The 25563-nt window shown below is 38.3% G+C and overlaps 1 protein-coding gene and 1 long non-coding RNA gene across 8 annotated transcripts in view; one reads left to right on the top strand and one right to left on the bottom strand.

The window, feature by feature from the left end:
- Positions 1 to 25563, bottom strand: part of mast4 (microtubule associated serine/threonine kinase family member 4) — a 104565-nt gene that overhangs the window by 48266 nt on the left and 30736 nt on the right. For 5 of the 6 annotated variants that reach the window (XM_032569060.1, XM_032569050.1, XM_032569052.1 and 2 more), the window contains exon 4: positions 1818 to 1849. In XM_032569060.1, the coding sequence (XP_032424951.1) occupies positions 1818 to 1849 (32 nt within the window). Of the gene's footprint in view, positions 1 to 1817; positions 1850 to 15813; positions 16036 to 25563 lie in introns of those variants that run through there. The other variant, XM_032569058.1, reaches the window with a different exon arrangement.
- LOC116723870 (uncharacterized) lies at positions 4429 to 8689 on the top strand. Of its 2 annotated transcripts, XR_004340063.1 has the most exons (4): positions 4429 to 5465; positions 5588 to 5728; positions 6269 to 6345; positions 7692 to 8689. It is a non-coding gene; the product is annotated as an uncharacterized LOC116723870 (long non-coding RNA). The 2 variants fall into 2 exon arrangements; XR_004340062.1 differs by having other exon boundaries at positions 4429 to 5728.

Raw genomic sequence — 25563 nt, 5'->3', positions numbered from 1 at the left:
ATGTTTGTGCTGATGACAGGAAATGAGATCAGAACTGATGGTCAACAAACAGATTGAGTTGTTTGACTTAAAGCCAGCAAGAAAGTTCAGACTATTAATAGTAATCTGTCAACAGGAAAACATGTGTTGCAAACAAACTCCAAATATGCCAGCCTTCCCTCCTGTGGTGATGGAAAATGGAGTAGTGATGAAAACCATGATGACTAAAAGATAACTGCAAAATTAAAGGCACGACGGCACCGCTCATCACGTTAATGACATCGAATTTTCATTAGATGGCACTCTATCACAGTAAAACCTCAGAGAGCTCAGAGAATGAGGTAACGATTTTTTTTTAAAACAGACAGGGTTTCCTTTATGGTTAGGAGAAAAGAAGAGCATTATGTACTTTACTCAGATCATATCGAAGATGTTTTTACCCACAACTAAAACACTGATATCACAACAGTCACTTCTACTGGCAGGTTGTTTAAAAACCTGCCAGATTTTTAAATAACAAGGCAGTCGTTTTTGCCAGTCATCAGATTCGTCTCATCACGGTTGTCTTGCATTTATCACTATGGTTACCAAGGTCACTTTAGGCTCCGGCACTCTAAATATAAATGAGTGCAGTTAGTGTTTCCACTGCAGCATGTAGTAGAGGGTCACCTCCATTAGAGTTGCTGAGGTGGCAGCAAGAGCATAAAGGATCAATCAAGAATTAGTTTAGTCATAAAATGTAGCTAAATTGATCAAGGTGCAAGTTGATCATGTTTTCACGTCTTAAAAACTGTATTTTCCTCACAAAGAGAAAGAAAATGTAACTTTTGACGGTTTTTGCACTTTGGTTTATATTCATTGCTTTTAGTTTATTTCAATAAATGACAAATCAAAAATCAGCTGAATATGAACAGGTGTACAGTTGAAACTATCTAAAATAAAATTGTGAAGCTCTTTTGTTGATAACAGGAGAAAACATCATTTTATCAAGAAGATCTGTGACAAGGTAGAAATGACTAATAGGTTAACGAGGCTGATCACAGCAATAAATAATAATAAAAAGAAGGTATTTATTTTGTATTGTTAAGACAATAACCTTGCAAAAAAAATATTGTGGATGTGAATGAAAATAGCTGCTGAGTATCTGAAATAAACTTCCTTAGATCAATTCCAGGTGAGTTGCAAATTTTGTTGAGTTTTATTTGCTTTCAAATTTTTATTTGTATAAATTTTAAAACATATGCACTTTACAGTGATGCAGTATTTTTTGTAGGTCAGGCACATAAACTCTAAATAAATAATACTTTGAGGTTTTTTGTGGTTATAAGTAAAAACAAATAAATAACAATGTGGAAATTTAAATGAGTGTGTATCATTTCACTATACCAAGTAAACCAGCATAAATAGAAATGAGTGCAACTCAATACTTCCTTCCCTATTTAGTTGAGTTTTAAATTCAACGGTGTTGACCGTTAAAACCTATATATATTTGTTGTGGCTCTCCGGAATTCTAGTGAGAGATTATAACAAGCTTTCCAATAAGCTACACATAAAAGCAAATTAATCTGCTTTTATGGTACCTGGCAGTGAATTGATTGACTCTATAAGCCACCCCAACATTAACAAGACTTCCCTACTTCAAGCTGGATTCGACTGCTTTTTCATTTGGCCATATTATAAGAACTGACACAATGTGAGTGTTTTGTGTGATGATGTTATTTCTCTCACAGCTCCACAATATTTATAGGTCAAACAGGGGAAATGAAAAGGACTGCACATGCCCAAGCACCTCAATGTAACCCATGGATGTCTCTTGTGGCATTAATAATGGTACTTACAAACTGCCTCTTCTGGGAAGACTCAGCTCCTTCTGCAAACACAAAGAAAAATCATGCATAAGTAAATGAATCAAACCTTTTTTGTTTTGTCTGTATGTGGACTAAAAACTGTAAAGAATAAGTGCAATAAAACGACACCCTCATTCCTCGAACCCTACAGCATATCTGGACGACTTTGTTTTTCATAATCTACTTTGGAGAAGTTGATCATTAAAGTTAAGCTCAGCAACATTTTAAAAATGCTAATGGGAAACTCCTTCAAGCTGGAACGACAGTCAAATTGTAGAAAATCAAGGCTGAGTTTGTTTTGAACTCCATCTTTTTGTTGCAGAAACAGCTTCACTGTCTCACAAATAAACAATACGAAAGGGAGAAACTGTTTCAGCTACACCCAGGAAACTGGGAACAGTATTTACCCTGCCTCCATCTGGGTATCAACCCGTTTGTCCCTTAATGCAACAGCTGAACATACATTATTATACTTACTGTACATATTCACATAATAAACAATTCCAGTTAGTTTAAATCTGGAGTGTATTTGTCAGATATGTGCCAGTGGTTCAACCTGCAAAACTATGAGACATGTTTGAATTCATGCAGCTTTTCAAACCGCTGAAAGATTGTTCTGCAGGTGCAGAATCACAAGATCGGGTCGAAAACAGATCAGGAACCAACAATGCTCTCCTTGTTCTGCAGAGATTAAACATTCTCACAAGCTTGTTCCATAAAAGTGTAATACTATTAACCAACTGTGGCAACTAAAGCTCTGGAGTGAGTTGTTTTTCTTAAACTTAGCAAAGTACGAGTTATTCATCAGGAAAAAAAATGCTAAAGGGAACAACATCTGAAAAATGTTTTTTAAACCTAGCTGGTATCAGAAGCCAAACTCATTTTTATTCCTTAATAAATTTGTAATGCACTGATCTTAGATATTGGGGTTCAATACTCAAATTCCTGCTGTTTTTTCATTTTAATCACACATCACTAAATAATTTTAAAGTTTGAGTTTTCTGCACCATTTGGAGCGTGCAGTAACGTTTTCTGCCTCTATGAACTGGCACTGTCAGTCAGCTGGCAGAAAGAAGGCCGCTTTATTTCTTACCTCACTCATTAAAAGACAAATTACACCATTTAGAAATATACTCAAAGATAATGTTTTAAAACTCGACAAGCTGCGAGTGACATCTCTGATAAGCAGACGACTGCAAGCTAGCAGCTCGACACGTTAGCCAAACTATTTGGATGACATGAGCAAATTGATACAAGATGTACATTAAATATGTTTAGTAGAAAATTGTTTCAGGTGATTGCTGGATTTGCTTAAGCCAATGTATCCATTAACTATAGATGTTATATATCGTAACTAAGAACCAAAATCCTGTGTTTCAAGAGAAGTTGTCCATTTTCTGTATTAAGAGCAACTTCTGTATGTCTATGTGCTGTCAAAGTGGTATTAATACTTTAAGTTATAAAATATTAGGCCATGCCTATTCTCATTATGAATGGTCAATATTAAAAACGACTTCAGAGACCAATATAGATCTATAAAGAGAAATCTCAGCCCAGCTGGGAATTTTCTTTCAGCAAAATGATTTCAGGATTTCACTAAAATGTTACTGTGCTAAAGGTGTAATTAGCTTAGACCATGTGAGTGATCAAAAGAAAGCACCATGAGGTCATTTAAAATTCAGTTCTTAATTTATCTGTTATTCAAATTACATTTGGATATGAAGAAAATCAGGAGGAAAGTGAAAGAAAAAGGCATCCTGTTTCTCAGAGTCACAGTAGTGTTGGGTTTGATACCTGCAACCTGTGCTATTCAGCCAAAACATCATTAAAGTGCATCACAGAACATATTTCTTTAGAGGATGCCAGATGACAAATATGTAACTCGCATTACACCACTAATGATACTGCGGCTGCTACAGCATCTGTTAGCATTCCAGCAAGCCAAAGACGACATGAGTCACGAGGAGACAGTCACTCGAGCCATATGTTGATCTATAGAGTCCCTCCAGACTTCACACGTCTGCTTAGTTACAGCAGAATTTAGCAGGGAATGAAGAGTTTCTGCTGCCACAGCACTTCTCTGTGCGTTCTTTGGAGAAACAAATACCCAATGTCTGGAGCCGTTTACCTTGGTGACAACAAACGCCACTGATTAGATCAGTGTACACTGGCTTTCCCATCAATAGACTGAGATGAGCGGCTCCTTTGTCTTGAATGTTGTAGGACATGGAGCTGATGCCGTTTGTACAGTCAGCAAAAACGGCGTTCTCCCTCTGGCATCAATTAGGACGCAACATTCGACTCCTACTGCTTCCATGACAAGACCAAGGGCAACTCATTGATATGCAGAAGATGCCTTGAGAGATGTAGTTTGATCACAGCAGTCCAGATCAGAGTAGCTGGCTGTGATATAAATATATGCGTTACTGTGAAAATAATCTGCGAGGAAAATATTTACAGAAGATTAGAGACATTTTGTAATAATTCCAGTGTTTTCCCCTCTGATGCTGATTTTTTTTTTTTTACAATATTTAGAATAAACAAAGCTTGTGAAAAGACAAAGTTCCACTTGGCTAATGTATTTAGTTAGAGATGTGTGAGATGGACCTAATAAAACAAAACAATAGGATAGAACATCTAGTTTTATCTCTAATGACCAACTTAGTATTCTACTGAAAATAAACAACTTTGATTGTAAGAACTAGATAGATACATTTATCCAAATGGTTTCAGGTTTATGCGTAGCAAAGCTTAGAGCTTTCAGAAACTAACTACTTTCATAACAATGCAGCTCTATTTTAAATTAAGCAAATATCAAAGCCCAGAGGGAAATTACTGATCTTGTTCTTGAAACGTCTTTTCTTTTAACGTCTTTTCTTTTGCTGTTCGTTAAATTAATTTTCACGTTTGATGTTGTAAGAAATAAATTATAGATCAGCTCTGAATCTTTATTAAAAAAAACCCCTCAAACCTTGAAGCTAAGCAGGTGTTTTTTAAAAATGTGATAGAGGCGATCGCCTGCACAGTGAACTGATCACTTCAACAACGACTCGCAAGCTGTGCAGCATCAAATCACGTGGTTGTTGCTCAACTCTAGGTGGGAAAACGCAATCGTCACCCGACTTCTTCATTAGAGCTGTGTGAGATTCGGTTGCTCTCATTGTGAAGAGAGACACCAGTTGCTGCTCTGCTGTACATCTAGCTTTATAAAGGAAATATGCTTTTTCCTCAAAATTCAAACATTAGCTTAGCCTGAAATAGCTTTAGATAAAACAAGGGCTTGTTGTCAATGGGAACATTGGGAGCTAATTTCACAAACATAACAATAAGAAGTCACTAAAAATGTAGGTGGCTTGTTGAAGCAGCTTGTTGCTTTCACATTTCAAAGCAACAAAAAGTTGCAACATTTTTTTTTATTTTGAGGGTGCATTCACACCTGTTTAGTCCACTTTAATCGAATTCTAGTTTGTTTGCCGGGTTCGTTTGGGGAGGTGCGCCATCAAACTCTGATAACCAAAAAACCGAGGTCTCCATACAGTTGAAGGGAACTCCAGCAAGGTTCGAATCCATATGTGAACACCAAGCAAACCAGAGATCGCTCCAACAACAGGAAGAGGACTACATTGCAGGGCATTCTGGGTAAATACAGCCAAAACAAACTTGTATATATGGCGCTAGCGAGAGAAATGGCTTGTGGTCTTTTAGACCAGAAAAGAAAGTCTACATCCGCTTCCATTTGACGCTACTCCATTTTTGTTTAGAGCTACACTGTAGCCACAGGTGCTCTGGGGCAGATTGACAGAAGTCTGCCGCAGGGCAGAATCAATCGACCCCACCAGAACCTCTGACCACCACCAGCAAGCAAAGCAGGTCAAGTGTCGTCCCAACAACACAACCGCAAAGTGAGCAAGTGTTGCACACTTAATGATTAGTCAGTGTGGTTTTCGCAGGTTCTTTTATTCTCTGAACGCTGTTCACAAACAAGAGCGACAGTGAACGCCTCCGCTGACCAGCCGTTACTGCGCTAAATCGCCGTTAGCTCGCTGAGTCAATAAATATGTACAATATAGGTCAAACAAATACTCCTTCAAAACTTACACACAGTATCTCGTTACTTTACTCTAGCTCACTTCTCCTTTAAGAGACAATTTACCGTATAGAAATAGCAGCGCTAATTGATATTTACCTGTTAACAAACAAGCGCGACAGTGAACGCTTCCGCTGACCAGCCGTTACTGCCGTTGGCTCGCTGAGTCAGGAGTGCTCACAGTGCTCTGTGTGCCAACTGGTGGCGAACTGCTGTAACTGCAGTTTAATGCATCTCAGTTCAAGGAGGAGAAGTGCAGCTTATGAATATAGTCAACAGTCTTTAAACAAAGTAAGAAAAAGGGAGGGGGTGTAATTATTTCTAATGTCCATTCTGTCACACTTTCCTCTTACAGCAACAACTTCTATTTTCTGAACCACTGTTGTCTCGGTTGGAAAATGTCGGGCGTGCAAACTTCAGCATTCTTAAAAGGTCAGTATCATGGAGTTTGATTGTATTTTTTTGAATGTTTTCTTCCTCCATCTTCCAGGGTTTTTTTTTTTTTTTTAAATCCGAGGTCAGAATTTTGCCTTATTCTTTTGCCATGAAAAATCTACACAGCAGTCAACCCAAGTAAGCTTATTTCTTCCTTCTGTAGAGCAGATCCACTATATAGACAGGTTATTGTTCAACTGGTGCAGTATTACATCCTTCACACGGACCTTTTAAACTGTGTGCTGCTGTGGATGTTTCTGAAAGCCCTGTTATGACGTGTTTACTGGCTTATGGGTTCTCCTGACAAAAGGTGTATTTTCCTGGCAGAGAATAAAATTGTCTTTAGCCTGAAACTGTAGCCTTTCCACATAGAGTATAGTGAGAAGAGAAAGGAAAAGTGTGTAGAAAACCCCTCTAGCTCTTTGGTCTTTGTTTGGATCTAGAAAACCTAGGAAACCTCTATTTTACATTCACCCAGCAGGAATGGGAATATGTGTCATTTCTCTGTTTTAAGTGATAGAAATTAGAGCATTTCCATGCCATTTAGTTTTACATTTTGTGTTAATTAAAATGTAAAACCTGATTGCAGTTTTTTTTCTCCCCTCTATAGACCCAGGTGACTGCCGTGTTGCACATTCTTTGCATTACGTGTCATTTTCTCTTCAGCAAAACTCCTTCAGTTTCCCTTTCTTCCATTTGTCATTTGGTTACACTTGTGAGAAAGTGGCAGTGATTGTTACCATAGAAACTGGCTCTTAGCTCGCCAGGGGGCAAGTTAAAAAAGAAATTATTTTGGCTCTTTTTGTGTGAATATTTCTGTGTTAAAAATCTGAGACCAACAACAATGGAACAGCAAGCTGCTAATCAGCTTCTTTGTGGTCACCTTATTTGTATTATTTCAATTCACTGTTGTATGTATTCTACACTTACGGTGGGGGGGGGGGGGGGGGGGGGGTTCTCCCTAATGTTAAATATATTAGAATTAAACAGAAAACTTTGTATTTTCATTTCAAAATCCAACATACCTTCTAGATGTTAAACGACAAAAAAACTGCAAGGGCCGCTAATTTTTAAATTCAAGATCCGACATCTTAAAGTCGTCTTTAACATCAACATAAATACTTCTTTTGCATTTTGTGATTCTCCACGTTTTGCCGAGCCATCAAAAAGCCAGAGCAAAATTTGAATAATTGCGCGACAACCTTTCATGTCTGAAAATGTCAGGCGGCGTAACAAACCGGTAATGACAGCACTCGGGCGCGCTCAATCACCAGTCTTTTTGGTGATCTTTATTAGACGACAACTGTTCCACTGTTAACCTAAAAGAGTGTTTTGTTCCACAGGGTAAATGTCAACGAATGCCTTGCAGCAACAACATTTCATCGCCAAGACTCCACATCAAAGCAGTGCTGCTGTAAAAGGCTACAAGTAATGCTTCGTTAATAATTCCACTTGATTTCTTTTGGATTCTGGAGCTCAAGATCAAAAGTGGGTTTTACTTTGTTTGCATCTGACAGGAGAGGAAATCCCCATTCTCATCATATCTCCGCCTTAAATGACAGGCGGGGTGCGGATGGCCAATCCCCTCTCGACTTTGTTGTTTTATTTATTTGAAATTATGGCTCATAACAACTAGGAGGCATCACTAAAGAACAATTAGTTACTTAATAAAACGTAAACAGCATACATGCTGATTGGAAACCATCATTTGATGGTTGATAATGGAGCCTTAGGCTACACGTCATTTTTAAAGTGAGGTTGAGTTTGAAATAGTCAGCGTTTTAGGACAACTGGCGGTAGGAAAGAAACAAACACAGGATGATTACGTAAATTACCCGGAGCAGCCGGAGCTGAGAGGCAGCGATGCTAACCGCCATCCCACCCGTCTCGTACGTACATTACATTTTCATTGGTTTTTCTCCCTCTTATTCCCAACGAGGGCAGACACAGTCACGACTCAGAGCCACAGGGCAAATCAAAAGCTAAATCCAACTGAGAAAATGAAAAAGCCAAACATATTTTGTCTCTAGTTGTGTATCACCCAAAAAAGCCTTGCAGCTAAACGACGGCAAAAGTATCGACTTCACACACCTGCTGCACTTTGTGTTTTGTCTATCACCTACAATTGCAATAAAATACAGAAAGCACCTTTACTTAAGCTCTAATCCACATTCTAACACAATGTTACAATACTCCAGGTTCATGTTTGGCAATCATGTAGCATTGATTAAAAACCTAATGATGTAGCTGCATGAAATGAAGCCATGTTGGAATATCTTAGAGCAGGGGTGTCAAACTCCAGTCCTCGAGGGCCGCTGTCCTGCAACTTTTAGATGTGCCACTGCTGCACCACACCTGAATAGAATAATTAGGTCATTAGCAAGGCTCTGGAGAACTGATCTACACAAGAAGGAGGTGATTAAGCCATTTCATTCCAGTGTTTTGTACCTGTGGCACATCTAAACACTGCAGGACAGCGGCCCTTGAGGACTGGAGTTTGACACCTGTGTCTTAGAGTATGACTTGAAGGACTTTAGAGGAATATGAAGTCCTTACGCCTTCTCCACTCCTCTTAGTGCCTCTTGATTTCTCATCTCGTCTGTCGTCTGGGCTGTGACTTGGAGAAATATCCCAGAGAAATCTCTTGAACGATATTCCGAATCTAAAGGCTCTCAGGAGGATGGATGAGACGGGAGGCTCTCCCCCCACAAGATACTGTCACACTCACCGTTATGCTCATTGACGGACCATAAATACAGCAAATGGGCTGCAACAAAAACAAACGGATGATGCACCTGTTCCACAGGCCCACTGGGACGCCTTGTATTGTTAAATGGCTCGATTCGGACCCACTCCAGCCTTTTTCTCTGATAAGATGAGTGAGTCAGACATCAAGCAGACGAAGCCTTCACAAATGGTTTCCTTTTACATGGTTAAAACTAACAATTATTTTCCGTAATCGATTACTCTATTGATTATTCGGACGACTAATTGATTAATTAGATTCAAAAGTTAAAGTTAAATGAAAAACTAAAGGGGTTTTTCATTTAACCATTTAAGTTTTCTTATTTTTACGCTATTAGAAAAACATTAATAGATGCAAATAATTAAATTCCTTTTTTTAAATAACATTTTATTGCATACATACTGTACATGCAACAATGGATTTTTTTTTGAGTGAACATTTGATCATTTTTAGATTAATTGACTAATTTTTGCATTAAGAAATTAATAAAAGATGCTTAATAGGAGAATTTGATTTTTACAGAATTTGAACTATGTGAAGCTAAACCTATGCCAGTGGGAGTTCTGGGTAAAACAAGTTTTTCTTGTTTTTTGTTTTAATTTTAAATTACAAAATATACACACTTATTTACAGTTTTGGCTTACTTACTGCTCTGAATATGTTGTTCTTGCAGCAAATGACCTTTTTTTTTGCAATCTATATATTCCAGTTAAATATTACTGGCTGAATAATTAATTAATCTTGATTAATCCAATTACTTGTTTCGACCGCAATGGTTACCTTCTGTTTCTCAAATAACACAACTTTATTTTTTAACATTTAAAAAAAATGATCTGCAAGACTTCACTGTCTGCACTTTAACAACTTGATCCATTTTCTGTTAGCTGATGAAGATCATTTTTTTATTTTATTTGAAGTATTATTTACCTTGTTTTAACATTATGTTTTGATAGCAAATCTGCATTCATTCTATGAAAACAGGTATTAAGCTAAGAATCCATTCACAGGGTTGAAGATTTAAATCAATAAAATACAGAGTAAATTACCTCTTAATTTAATCAACCTTATCTAAAAGCTTATTGAATGTCGCATACCTGATGCTTATCTAAAGAAAAGTAAAGGTTAGTGAGAAAAGCTAAAGTGGATTCTCTCCATGACTGATTTAAAGCTGCATGATTTCCCCAAATGACACTGAAAAACAGCAAATGATCTAACCTAGTTTTATAAAAAATCAGTGACAACATGAACTGCCCGCCTGAAGTTATATTCCCTTCAGATTGAAGGATATTGATTTTTCTACAACCAGTATAAAGTATAAACCAACTCAGTATAAAGCAGACAGAAGCCCACAGATTGGATCAGAAGTATTTTCTGATCCAATCTGCTCGTAAAGTCAGCTCTTATATTTATACGACATGCTTTCTCATCCTTCAACTGGTGGCACTTTTTTTTACTCTTGCAATGATTGCTTACCACTGAAGCATCCAACAATTATCATCCGGTCGATGCAGTGTCCTCAAATTTTCAGTTTTTCAATTCATTTTAAGATTAAGTAATTGGCCATATAAAAAAAAACAAAAAACACAACCAATCTTTTGGCAGGTAATGGGTCTGATTGACCCCAGATGGTGCGGAGTAATTTAAAAACATAATAATAAAGAAGGATTTTCACAAATAGTCATCAAATTTAGCAATGAGTCAATGGATAAGGAATCCAATTGTTGAACAGAACAGAATTTTATAAAATCCTTAAAGCTGTGTTTTAACAAGAAATGTGACATCCTGAACCTGCCCATCGGAAATGAATAATCCAAATTGTTTCTGCTACCTGAAAAAAAAAAAAAGAGATATGATGCAACAAGATGATGTGAAGTTTTTAAAACCAAACTTGGATGATGTTTTCAGCCTTACTGTCAAAGTGCAGATCTGAAATGTTATTTCTTTGATATTAAAATGCAATTTTATAGATTTTAAATTTGCCTGTTAAATCAGTTGTTACTAAAGTATATGATGCATAACATTAATAACATAACATGAAGGAATATTTGAATGAATTGCATATATAGGTTCAGTGATGGGCCTGAGTTGAAGCCGACAGACTTTAGTACTCAATGTGTGACTCAAACACTGAATAATTAGTCAAACTGTTTAGCTGTTTTCCAAATGTTAAGATTTGTTTTTGGCAGAAACAAAATAAACATTGTGGACCAATGTCAAAAGAAAAGAAAAAAAAATTTCTACATCTCCCCAAATTCTCAAACACAGTGACATAACGACAATAATTAGCATAAAGCGCTTCACGGGGTCTATATATTCAAAATAAATAAACTAAAATGTATTCATGTGTTACAACATGCATAGTCCCAGAAAAATCTTTTCCCACTGAAAAGCCAACAATAGAATCAATGCCCACCTGTAATATGTGACATTTTATTCACCATTTATTAAAAATGTGTGAACTTGAAGGCTAGCACGCTTTATGATCAAATTCTCCTTGCCAATGGGGTTGCGTTGATAAAAACTGAGGGAATTCATTTTTATTTTAGCAGTAAGAGGCATTTGCTTTTTTAAGGGCTCACTGCGGCTGTTTGGCTGAACGTTTGATGGGACAAAATGCTAACGAGAGAAGTGATGCGCTAATTCAGACGACAGCCGGCGTGAGCAGCTGGAGATGAAAGAGGAGCGGGGAAGAGAACAACTAAAAGACATCTATAAACACTTAGCTTGAACATGAGCGAATGCACAGAACCCACACGTGTTAAGTCGGGCCAAAAGCAGACACTGATACTGCAATAAAGACACTAACAAGTTCATTAAAATCGTGTTCAGTAACCAATTTGTGTTAACTCATCTCTAGATCTGTAGAAAAGACCAAAAGAAAGAAAAAAACCCCAAATACTTGGCTCTATGCTTGAGTTTTTAGATGTAAAAAATACAACCAGTGGACACACAAGTCAAAAGATTCTGGGCAGAGCAGATCAAGACTCTTTCCAAAAGTAAATTGGACCAGACAAGGGAGGCAGTTCCTGACATCACCACCAGAGGGTGCTGTTGCACACAACTTTAACCCCCATCTGAGAGCATCTTCTATACATTTCTGCATGCAATTTGAATCAGAAGAAACATCTTCTGAAACATGAAAGGAAACTGTATTTTTAATTTACACGAGCACAAAAAGGGAGAATGCCTTTACTAGTTGATTGAATTCCAACATTCATTTGAGAATCTGTAGCTTTGTGTTTCCTTAGACACGACATTTCTGATTAGCTTTGTTTAATAAAAACAAATAAAAATCCATGTTATTCCAACCCCTTTCACCGCCGTACTGTGAAATGTTGCTCATCCTGGCAGAAAGTCGCCGCTTAGCACAAGAGCACTTCAGCAGAAAAGCTGCTCCTCTTCAAACTAAAGAGAGCCATTTCCTTCTATCGACCTCTCCGTTTGTCCTTTCCTTAGCCGGGTCAGAAGTTTGTCTTTTGTCAGGAAACAAAATGTCACAGCCTCGACTCTCGTGTGAATACACCATTTTCGTAATATGAACAAATTTACGTACAAAACTGAAAAGATATGAAAATTTGATGGTAAAAAGATTTTTGTTATTGTGTCAGACTACGCCACACAGTTGACCTCATGCAAGCTGCTCTCGGAGATGCTGTGTAGCAGCTCTAATCTGAAATACTTTCTTTTTTTAATGAGACAGTGCTTGATTGATGCTGAGAGTAAAGTAAAATAAAGCAAGAGCTGCTCGCGGGAGTTTCATAATTAAGATGAAGGGCATGCATGGAAGCTTTTTGGTATATAAACCCTAAAACGGCTATGAAATGTGGAAAGGAGTCACAAAAAAAGGCACTATGGAAAAACTATCGGAAATAGCAAAGCAAAGCCAAAGGTTTAATGTTTTAAGGATCATATGGAGAGTTAAGTTAGACAGTTATTAATGCAATGTATGAATGTGCTTACAGAAATACAACCGAACACCATATTTTGTGATGGCTCAATAATGAGTCCAAAACTGAGATCCTTTTGGAACCGGAGGTTTTTTAAAAAAAAAAAAAACAAAAGAAAATAGAACATATTTAATTTTTTTTTCTACATGTCCTTCAGATTTCAGTAAATTTACCGAGTTATCCTTTTAAACATTTTTGACAGTAAATATTTTTATGCCAAATTTTAAATGCGGTTTTATAAAGCAAGAAATTCTGTGGTAAAAACCTAGACATAGTTATGTGTAGTGAATAAATCTCATATTCCCCTTTTAATAACAGGAAAATAAATGGCAATAGCATTTTAATGTTTATCTATTGCAATGTTAGACTTTTTTTTAATTAATCTAAGTGACCGTAAGCTTTTAAAAAATTCACAGTAGGGACGTCTTGATCAAGATTTCTTTTTACACCCAAGTCATTTTAAATGATTGTTATGATAAAGACATTTTGAAGTTTGTCTCAGTCTGAGCTGCTGTGACACAAACATAACAAGCTGTTAATGAAACTACATCAAGAAAGCAGCTTTAAATAGCACCCTAGTAACAACACAGCTAAAACAGGCCTGGTTTTATCATTTGTTTCTAAACTTATCAGATTCAACACAAACCGTTGTGTTCTGGATCAAATTCACATCTCGCTCCGTCAATTTATTGATAATTTGACTCATTAAATACTGCATTTGCAATGAGGAAACCTACAAACAAATCCGCTTTCGTATGCATACACTAATACGGAGCAGGTAGCATGACAAAGATAAGCTGGGAGCCGCAGCCAATACAGTCTCTAGCTCTCTCTGTGAATGGCAATGTACAGGATGTCAAGTATTTACATTGCTTAAAGGTTTTGTATAGAAAAATACAATAAAAAAATTGTAAAGATTTATTTATTTTTTTTTAAATGGTACCAGACAGCTTAAAGGTTAGAATTATGGCTGCAGTGGACAAATCACACACATTACACAGACAACAGGACTCAAAAGTTAAGTTTAGTCAAAGACTCATTTAAACGGCCATTTAAACAAGACCTTGATCACAGATCTTCAGTTCTTTATTTTTAAAAAATCTATTTTAACCAAATATTAGTAATAAAATTCTTTCGCCATAAACGCAAACAGCTTGAAAGTAAAAATGTTCATACTGCTTCAGGCACTATCATAGAAAATAGAAAAAGACTGAAATGGGAATAAAAAACTAGCAGGAGATGAAGCGAGCTGAAATCTATTTTGACACCACAAAAGTTGTAAAATCATAACATAATACTTTGACCAACTATAAATCTTAATGTCATTATGTGAAAGCAGTACAGAAGGAAGGTTTGCCGGAAAAAATCTACTTCTGCTGTTTGCTTGTTTTCTTCCTGAAGCGGCAGCGAGCGAACCCTGGGTTACTGTAAATAGATCCGTCCTCGTAATCTGCTCAACATAAACAAGGTCTGTTAGCAGTGCAGTCATCCCTCGCCTGTCTCAGGATGAATGGGAAACTGCGTCGCTGAACCGGCCGCATTCATTTGCCTGACAAACTAACTTCCGCGTTTCGTGGCGAATGTGAAAGTCAGAGCGCGGCAACTGCCTGACCACAGGAGCACACCCGTTGTTTTTGCTCCGACTGATGCGGCTTAGGAAACACGGAGAAGTGCCGCAAGGGAAAAAGCGAAGACAGAGAGAGAGAGAATGTACACAAAATGACTGTGTAGCAGCTTGTAAAATGTTAAAAAAAAAAGTGTTTCATTTCTAGAAAGAAGTGCTCTCAAAGGGAATACATTAAATATCAGCATTTTTCAGAAAAATTTATATTCAGAGCAACGCCCTGTCACTGAAACTAAGAAAATGAATGCCTTCCTGTCTGAACAAGGAGGGGGGAAAAAACCCTGAAGTTTAACTTGTTATATTTATCAGTCAGCATGCAGGCGAGAAAGAGCGGCTCATTGGGAGTTTGTGATTCCAAACACATGCAGTCGTTTGAGCTGAATTTTAAACAGACTTCTCCTTAAAACGTGTTCGTCTCTGTGCGTGGCCCCAAGTAGGTTAAGCAAAATTATTAATCAAGTCCAGTTTATGCTGCAGCAGGCAGAGATTGAAGACTAGGCTGAACAAAAAATGATTAATGTCTGATGGGGTTCTGATTAAAAATAATAGGGACACTTGCTGTACAATAAAAGCCATTTGGTATTTCAGAACATCCTGTCCGCGCTCTCCACTTTCATTTATGTAATTTGTTTTGTAGATTGATAGCGGCAATAATTTAGTTGTTTCTCTCTCTCTCTCTCTCTCTCTGAGAGCTGCCTTAAACTCAGCTCACATCTTCATCGGGATTACTGACAGCAGGGCAAAAGCCTCACTCTGCACTCAATTATCATGAAAAGTCAATAAAGAACAAGAAAGGCATCCTCACAAGACACTGTAATCGATCTTGCTACATGAATGGGAGCCCCACACTCCCATCACCCAGAACCCGCCAACAGCTAGCACCAATTAAACGTGAGAAACAATTCCATCTTTTATTTGAAAGTCAATCTGCAGCTGTCTGAACTTTTCTTTAGAAATGCTGACAAAGAGAACATCGCACGTTGTTAAGAGTCAGCGGCGTTATGCTCAGCTCTGCCAGCAGATTGCCTCACATGCAGGACACACACGCAGTGCTGCAACTGTGGAGTGTTGGTACCGGGGGAAAGTCTGAACTGTTGAAAGGAGAAGCCGCTGCGGATCGATACGCATACAGCTGTTTTACGTCCTACCTGTAGCCCTCGCCTCCTCAGAATGCTCGACTCGTCCATGGCACGGATCCCCGACTCAACATGCTTCCCTACCGGTGCATATCCACGCTGCGCTGCCTCGCTCCAACCTCCTGCTCCCTCCCCTCTCCTCTTCTCTCCTCTCCTTCCTCGGGCTAAATCTGATTTTAGCAGCTGCTAAACACCTCCGTCTGAAGTTATCTGATTGGAGCAGCTCAGTCAGCTGACACCTCCTCTTGTTCCTCTCCTCTGTAACTTCAAGAATGAAAGAGGACAGACATGAAGCCAGGAAGAGAGAAAGAGAGACGCAGAGAGAGAGAGAGAGACGCAGAAGACAGGCAGTTCTAATTTAGCATGGAAAGAGGAAGGGGATGAATAGGAGGTGCAGTGGTGGAGGGGGAAGCCCCAAGACTCATTTCTGTCACCAGCCACGCTTTTTTAGTCACCCCTAATGACCATGACAATGAAAGGATATCCTTCCCCAGCATTGTTTCTGCTCCAGACTCGAGAGCGAGCGTGGCATCCTGTCTGCAGCGGCCCCCGTCCTCACTGCAGTCACACTGAACCGCTGTGAGAGAACACCTGAAGGTTAGGCCCGTGACAGGAACACGATGGCTGACATTAGAGAAGGCATTAAAAGTGAAGGGGAAAGGGCAGAGAAAGAAGTGCTGTCCTGTGCTTCAAGCGGGAAACGGTTTGGCTTTCACACTTGCTGTAAAAATGAAATGGAAGCTCGCAATTATGAGGCAAGTAATCTGAACCACTTTAATTTTGTTCAGATTTTCTAATTCCCAGGTGTGTAGATTTGACAGCTAATTGGATTGACACAGTGACTTTATAAGGCATACAAGTTCACTTGATCAACACAAATGGTGGATCACTGCATCACGCGTCGGCAACTTGATCCATTTAGATGTGGTAAAGACGACAAACTCGAGAGCCAAACAGAGGGACGAGACTTAAAGCTGCAGTAGAGAGATCTGAGAAAACCATGGACTTGGCCTAAAATTTCAACAATCACACCTTACAGGAGAGCCTGCCAAGAACTCAATCTTTTGTTTTCTTGTAACGTTAGGTCGTTTCTCCACCAAGATCTTGAGATTTTGAAAAGGTTGTCTGTTAATTTCAGATTCAATATTCAGAATAAACAATTTTAAAGCCTGGATCCATCCCGCTTTTCATCTAAGAGAAGGAAAAATCACGAAATTTCTGAAGGCAAAAAGATTCAACCAGGTACACATCAGGAATACTTAAACTGGCTGCTGAGTGTCTAATGAGGGTTGTTGTGGCTCAAAGAGATAAATGCCTTATTGCAACGCAAGCATAAAAGATTTACCTGACTAGAACGTAAAATTGTAAAAGCTCAAATGCAGCGTTTTTAAAACAACTAAGAAACTGAGGAGTGAAATTGGAACCATCATTCCGTTTGTCAGAAATAGTTGCAGAAAGCTGTTGAAGGAAAAAAAGACCTATTATTTATCAGGGCTGTTATATCTGAGAACTGCAGCCCACCTGGAGTACCAAGAAGTGCAACATGGTAAGTGCATGGTTACGGTGAGAAAGGCTGAGACCCTCCAACCACTGAAAAGGACATTAAAGAGCAAAATAATAATAATCTAAAGACAGGGATTTATGAAGAAATTGATAGACTCCATAAGTGAAATCAATGATCAAATTGCAAAGTTAGTTATTTTACTTCAAGAAATTATTTAAAACAAGTGTCATAGAAAAATATTTGTTCACTTACAAACATAATCGGTCTGCACAGTAACAGTTAATAATTGTTCACATATATTCACCTGAAACAGACAAAATTTCACTTTTGTTTTAGTTATTCAGATTTAATTATATCTTAGAATGATAGATTCTATCATAATAAAATGAATCGTCAAAACTATAAATTCATTCAACTTCATCCAATAACTGTGCTCACATTTCAAAATGGAGACCAGTCTGTACACAGGACATGCATCCAGTACTCCAAATCACCCAACCCTGAGGCATTGCCATAATGGAATCAACCAGCATAACCTGTTATATACACATACATAACCGCATATCCAGTGTCAATTTCCAACAATTTCATGCCCTGCTGCAGATCCACAAGGCTGAGTTTTCAGGAGCCACAGACCTTCCCAGTAAATCTGCATCTCCACACCATCCTGGGTTATTAGCACTTGTAAAATAAGTTGCTTCACTGTGCACTGGTGCCAGTTCTATCCTGCAATTTCACATTCTGTCTCAGTCTCTGTTTTCATTGCCCCAACCTCCTCCTTCACTCCCCTCCCCTCCGCCCCCAGCCTCTCACTCATTTCCATTCACCGTGCTCCTGCTCTGTGAATATTAAGTGGGCCCCTTCCTTTCTCCGACCAAGCTCCAATGAGTTCTCTCCTAGCGAGTACAGCAGCCGCCAGAACTGGCGTGCCGTGTTGTCTGGCAGGTGACCACCACATCAACTTTTCTCATTTCCAGTTGTGTTCGACAGGAAGCCGGAGGAGTGTCTTTGCAGATGGAGTGACGGCCATTTGTGCCGCTGCGCTGATAAGAGAGCCGAGGTCTGTTTTTTTGAGTGAACCCCTGAAGGCCTCAGAGACGAGGATTACAGTAGTCAACTTTTTCAGCGTTAACAATGCCTTCCAGATTACCTGAGGCGAACCAAAAAAAATCCTGTTATGTTCAACAGGCAAGTCTTGAGCTACAGCTCTGTTCAACTCACTGCCTGCTTAAAGGAACAATTAGAAAAAATCCACGTTGGGCTCAAAATAAGGATCATTAGCTACAGAAAGACAAGGAGAGAAGTCTTTTCTTTTTAGACTCCAAACAAGCACGATTCTCTGCCATGAAAATCTCTAATAATCACAATTACTACGTCATTGATATTAAAACAGTTACTCATTTAGTAATAATTACTGCTGTTCATTTACCATATAACTACTGCACAGATTTTCACAAACCTTTTCCCCCCCCAATTCACTGAACGTTCATCAGATACACGTCAAACTCAAACCCTCTTTTTATCTTTTCTACCAACCAAACAGGTGAACACTGAACAATTATCCAACCCAGAACACTTGCAGTCATATTCAATAAATTTGAAAATACGTACATCCTGAGGAGTCTTGTTTGTCAGATTAATTAAAAGTACTTTTTCAAAATAACCCACAAGTAGGTACTAAACATACTTTCCAGTAAAACCCACTTTTGTTTGGAAAAAGTTTTTATTTTGTTGTTGTTTTTTTTTACCTTGGTCTGATGTAATATTCTAATTTAAAATATCATGTTTTGTTTAGTTGTAAATGAACATTTATAATTCCCATGTGTACTTAGTCTATAAAATGTGTTTCACTTGGTGATAGTTTCTAAAAGAAATGGGCTCATTGACAGCTAATTATGTAGAGCATTAGTAATGTAAAATGATTAATAATTAAATTAGTGCACATGTAATAATGTCAAATGAAAACTACAAATAGTGCATCACTAAGACAGATCTATAGATTGAATTGTACAATAAAATGATAAGAGCAATGTAACGCGTTAATGAAGGGGAATGCTGACTGGATTATTGTAACAGGAAGTGCTTTTATTCTGAAGAGCTTCTGAGCCGGAAAAAATGTATCAGAGGTAAGTTATTCTGCTCTGAAACGACCAACGGTTATTTATCACAGATTTTACTTTGAGAGGCTTGGTCATTAACATGAAGCTACAGATAATGAGATCGGATTTTTATGGACAATTAATAAGTAGCCAATGATCTCTGATCATCACTGGTCAGCAAATTATATCCACTCTTTCAGAGCAGAATCTGTGCGTTGGTGTCATGTCTCTGACAAAAAAATCACTTGCAACATTTTTCACAAAATTACAAAAACTAATAAAACAAGAGTGTTGACAAAGTAAAATTGCTTTGAGTTTCTGGGCCAGCATGAAGGCTAGCCATCTGAGCTGCATCAGGGCAAAAGGGAAACCTTTAGGTCTCCTTTTCTCCTGCCAATTGAGCAGCTCAGGTTGTTTCAACAGTGTTTGGAGAGAAAAAAAAAAAAAGGTAAAGTCAAAGCTGGCACTGAAAGCATGCAGAGAGTGCTGATTGAGTGACCTGCAGCCTCTGCTTTGCTTGAGCTTATCAGACCAAAAGGTGACCTGCAGATGTAAGAAAGGCAGAGGAGGGGAACGACCTGCGAGGGAAACATTAAGGGGAGAAAGAGTCAATTCCCTCCGTACAAAGCAGTAAAAACTGTATCAGCCAGAAGCCAAAGAAGAAAATCAAGGCATGATAAACCCTGCAGGGCCAACCTCCCCTGTGGATAGGGCCAATCTTTCCACCTTGACAACAAGCAAAAATATTGTAACCGAGAGCAACCAATAGCTGCAATGTGGTGCTCGTGGGTCCTCTCTATTTTCAATTTAAATAAACCGGTGTAGCAACTGTAAATGTTGGCATTAATTTGATGAATTAGGTCTTCATCAGTCCACTTGGGAAATCCAGCGGGTTCTCTCGTTATTCATGCGCATCGCTTTAAAGAAGCGGCCACGCTGCAAAGAACGCTGCCACATTTGAATAGCACAAGAGAGAAAATGATATCTCAAACAGAGCAGATGGCACAGCAGAGTGTCGAAGCGAAACTACTTCATCTACACCGACGGTTTTGCATTTACGTCCCACGCAGATGTTTACAGGTAAAAAAAACTCCGCCATGTCCGTGTTTTGGGGAAGTATGACATCAATTTCCAAACATGGACTTTGGAAAATACAAACAGCAGAGGGGAGGGAGGGGAAAATGAAAGAAAGGAGAGCAGATGAAAGAATTACAATCTCTTAATGTGATAAACAAGAATTTCTTTTTCACAATGTTTGTCAAGAATGACTTAAAATCTCTAACTAAATAAAACTCCCTGCAGCGACAGAGTAGATGCTCAGACCATGTATCTGTTTTGAAAAGTCATTCGTTTTATATTTCCTATGCTTTCTTTGTTCCTCATCTACTTCATGGTTTTCATGAGGATGAATGTGATGGCATAATGACCAGAATAAACAAAAAGAGAAATTAACAATGTAGGCTCTGCCCAGTTTATGTGATACTAGCAAAAGAAGATATGAACATTAGTTTAAAGCTGTGACCGGCCTTTAAAAAAAAAGACAGAAAATAGGAAAAATCAGTGAAATATTAAAATCTTTCCACTGTCTTTAAAGAAATCGCACTCTAGTCAGGCTTATGGGATATAAGTTGTGTTAATTTACATTTTATAGTCTAAATAGAAGAGGAGGTAGTTTACCCTTGTGAGGAAAGAAATAAACTAAAGTTCAGGAGTTCATTAGGTTATAACAAGCGCCTGCTCCGCTCCCATCAATCACACATCTCAGATTTGCACTTGACTCACCCTGCGGCTACAACAAGCAACAAAATGGAGCTGGAAGATGCTAAACAAAAGCTAAAAATGGGAGAAATTACACCAATTGACCAATTCACCTAAAAACAGTATAATATGTCGAGTTTACTTAGAGCTTGGGCCTATATTTCCAGTTAATTAGTCCGATTGGATCAGGCTCGGGGTGGATTGGACGTTTTAGACCCGATCTAAACTCTGGACTGTATGAGTGGTGGGATAGAGAGAGATATAAAGAAAGATGAACTACTATATAGGTAAAAAAGACAAACAGAAAAATTGTAGATGGACGGACTAGCAGATGGATAATTCAAACCAATGGGTTATGCTGACAGATGGTAAATGATTGGATGGATGAACCGGCAAACGGAAAAAGAGAACGATTGATTGTCAAACAGGTGGATGATGGACGAATAGACTGACAGAGGACTGGATGGATGCAACTTTTAGAAAATGGAATATTAAAATGTGGGATTTTTTTTTCCCTCATTCAGATCAGCAAACAGGAACAGAAACGGTCAAAATGCCTGGAGGTCCGTAAAATGCTTTTTCTACCATTCTGATCGACTGAACGGTGCTCATTAGCCAACTCAGACCGTCAAAACAAGGAAACTCTAGAGCTACTGTTTCCTTCCTTTAAAATGAGTCTCGTATGTAAATACATTTATGTAATATAGTTTGGTGCTAAAAGCCTTCCACTTTATTTCTGGAGCTTGTAACAGGAGCTTCCAGTCACTAACTGGACATCTTGTCCTCCAAAATAAATTAAACTGTGGTTGATTATCAATCATTGCAAACTACAAAAATGTCCAGCACTCCACTACAAGCCCAAAACTACTGGATAAAAACAAGCAGATCAATCTTTAAGCATCATAAGCAGCCCTGCAGATAGTTTACACACCTCTAGAAAATATCTTCATCCACTAGTTTTATTTTCTTAACACTGTGGCAACACTTGCTTATGGCATATCTTGTGTTTGCCTGTGTAAAGTGAAAGTATTTTTTTTTGTCTTTTCAACAACAAATTGCTGTGACCATCATGATATCAGCAAAGGACATCACAGAGTGGCAATTACCAGGGAAAATGAGAGTCCACGAAGGCACAACATCAGGATTATGACAATCTTATCTCCATATCATGCCAGGAGTGAATTATTGATTTTCTGCCAGAGAGCATTATGGTCAAGAGGCCGGTGCCATGCCTGTGACAGAGCAATGAACACCCAGGGGCATGAAGGGGAAGCGCAGAGGAGGTGAAAAGACAATAACGGGGTCCAAGGCAGGCAACGGGATAAAGCAACGCAGGCAGAGGAGAAAGCTGAAAAGGTATTGGAAATAGGGGAGAAAAACGCATTCAAATCCATGTTTCACCATTTATTTTATATTCCTACTGCCTGATTTGGTACTTTTTGCATATTCCGTGTTTCTACCTCCTGTTTTTTAGATGGTTGAATGTAACAACCATCTGTTTTAAAATCATGCGCCTCCATTTGAGGTTTGACTGCAAGTATTTTTAATGATGTGATCCCATCATGTCCCTTACTCCCCCTGAGGTTTAACAGGAAGTCAGCTCATGTCACCCACTATTTGCCTTCAGGCTAGGCCTGTCACACTTTCACAGGAACCTTTTTAAAGGGCAGCCAAATAAAACTAATAAGAAAAAAAAAATCATTTGTACAGCATTTTTCTTTGATGATTTAAGGGCCTCAACTAGTTAATTGCCCGATATCAGGCCAAAACTGATGTTTTTAATGAGGAAAAGGCAATTACATTTTTAGCTGCAATAATAAGAATGGAAATGAATCATCAGCCAAGGTGAAAATGGTTTCTGTTCGTCTTTCAGTGAGGCGTACAAGAGGGGGAAAAAGAAAGTCAACTTGGAAGAATTTAAAACTTTGAAGAACATATTCAAAGAAAATTTTAGGCTGTGTGTGTCTTGGCAATTCAAAGACTTTTTTTTTTAAAAAGGAAAATATTCAGATTACCTTTCCTGGTGTGGTTTAAATGTATCATTCTCAAAACATTCAAAATTAATAACAATACAAAATTTAGAAAAATAATTATTGCCTTTGAAATAAAAAAATAAATCAGGGTGGTCCATTATAACCTAAGCAAAACTCCCCAAAATCTAAAGTCTAGGTGTGATAAATCTCTTAGGACCAGGATTTACAACGAATTTTGGAAGAGGGATTCATTAGTAAAATATGTCACTCCAACAATATTGCTGAAAATTGTGATGAAAATCTTAAGATTGAAATTTAGGAGCTGTAGAGCCACAGAGATCTTAATTAGTTGCAGGCATTAAGGAAGGCGACTAATATATTATTAGCAAGCAGGGTTCACAGCATGGCAGCGGAAACGCACATAACCAACCAATTTTGTATCCAAGCGGTTCTTTTGCGACCGCTATACCGAAAACATTGACACAACGGTGACAAATGCAGTCCAATATATTGTGCAGCTCTATTTCTGAATATGCTGTAAGCATTGTTTGACTTGGCAGTCTCATGCTGCAATACAGCCTGCGTGCTGGCAGCCCCTCCACTCAATCATTTTCAGTGACTAGATTGCTGTGCTTCCGAGTCTCATGACTATCAGTGTGACAGATGCTGTTGTGTCAGTGTAATTCACAGGCATCATCTTGGCTTAATTAGGGCCCCTGTTAATGATTGTGTTGTGATGCGTTTTCAGAAAACCCATCTCCTCCCAAAACAGAAAAACTCATTTTCAAACTGATGATCAAGATTCTTAGAAAAAGAAAGGAACAGAAAGCTTTTGTTATTAAGGAGCTGAAGCGTCTGTGGCTTTTGTTTTACTCGTCTTTCCCAAGCTTGGTGGAAAGCAGTGGAAAATAGACCACCTCAAAGTAGTGCGTAATTGGACAAACAATACATGATTTTCAAAGGCAGGCAAAAATATGTATAGGAGTCTAAAGCAGGGTTAGGAAATAAAATGAGATTGTAAGCTTTAAACATTTTCACATGTTCAACCCATCTGAAAAATAATTCATCAATGAGGCACCAAGGAGGATAAATTCAACTTTTGAGGAGCTGAAGAGGTCTACAGCTCAGGTTGAAAGAATTTGTTGACTATTGGTAATGCACTCTACAAACTTGGCCTTTTTGGAAATATGCAGGAAGAAAGTCATGTACTGCACAGAATAACAATGGAAGAAAACCTGTTGGAGGCCACAAAAGACTTCTGACTGGGGCAACGGAGCAGCTGCTCTAAAAACAATGGCAACTAGAATTTCTTACAACAACTCAAATTTGTATTAGTAAGGAAAAACCGAGTTGTTTTGGAGGTGAGCTATTTGAGAGGTCCTCGCAGTTTGTGCTCCATTATGTTTTCAACAAAAGAAAACTCAAAAAAAACTTATGCATTTGCTTACACTTTAAATTTAGGTCCAATACAAAATAATAGTTGTGTGCCATTTCAGCTCTGTAAAACGGAATATAAGCTCATCAGGAACAATGTGAGGTGTGAGTATATATGGGTAAGATATGTGCGATTACATCACCCAACATGCACATTCATACAGCAAAGTCTGTAAAGACCCAAATAAGCTCTAAAGTACAGTCAGGCTACAGAACATGTACAACAATCCTCTTACCAGAATCAAACAGAGGATGAACGTTCCTACATTTAGCCGTTTCCATTTTTACAGCTTTTACTTAATTACCAACATTAAAATGACTTACAACAAATGCAACAACCAACCACCGCCAACTGATCCATGCAGGAACCTTTGGAAAAAAAACAAAAAACAATACACTTTTCAATCACGTTTCAGCCTCGCCTGGGCAAGAGAAGGCAGAATGCATTTGGCCACAGGCTCTCATATCTCTCCCGCTGAGCTGTCCTTATCTGGTGAGCTGTGACCTTCCTGTGGCGGTTGTCAGATTAATCATCATCTAAGAGGATCAGTCAAGAAACACAATAAAACAAATCTCACAATTCTGGCAAAGTCAATGATGTTAAGGATTCTCTCAGGTTGTCGAGCTGTAAAACCCAAATTAAATCAATGCATGAGCTGCAGGACAATTACGTTACAGAGAATGATGTGATCACTCACACAGCAGGGCCAAAATAACCACGGGGGCTTTATATTGTGCCTTGTACAAGAAAGGGAGCTAAACTACCTGAGGATTAAGGGAAAAAGCACCAGCGCCCCCATGTGTACAGAAATATTTTACACACACTGGGCCTAACTTTTTAATTCTGATAAACCTCATCAAATGTGACCTATACATATATGAATGTTTTGTTTGTGCAAACATCTAGCTATAAAGATTTTTCTTTTATGAATTCTGCATATTAAACAAATATTTTCCTTACAGTTCAGATTACAGTGGCTTTTCTCATGCTTAC

Source organism: Xiphophorus hellerii, chromosome 8 (assembly GCF_003331165.1).
Source record: "Xiphophorus hellerii strain 12219 chromosome 8, Xiphophorus_hellerii-4.1, whole genome shotgun sequence".
Lineage (NCBI taxonomy): Eukaryota > Metazoa > Chordata > Actinopteri > Cyprinodontiformes > Poeciliidae > Xiphophorus > Xiphophorus hellerii.
The sequence above is the reverse complement of the archived record's forward strand: the minus strand, read 5'-3'. Positions and strand labels throughout refer to the sequence as shown.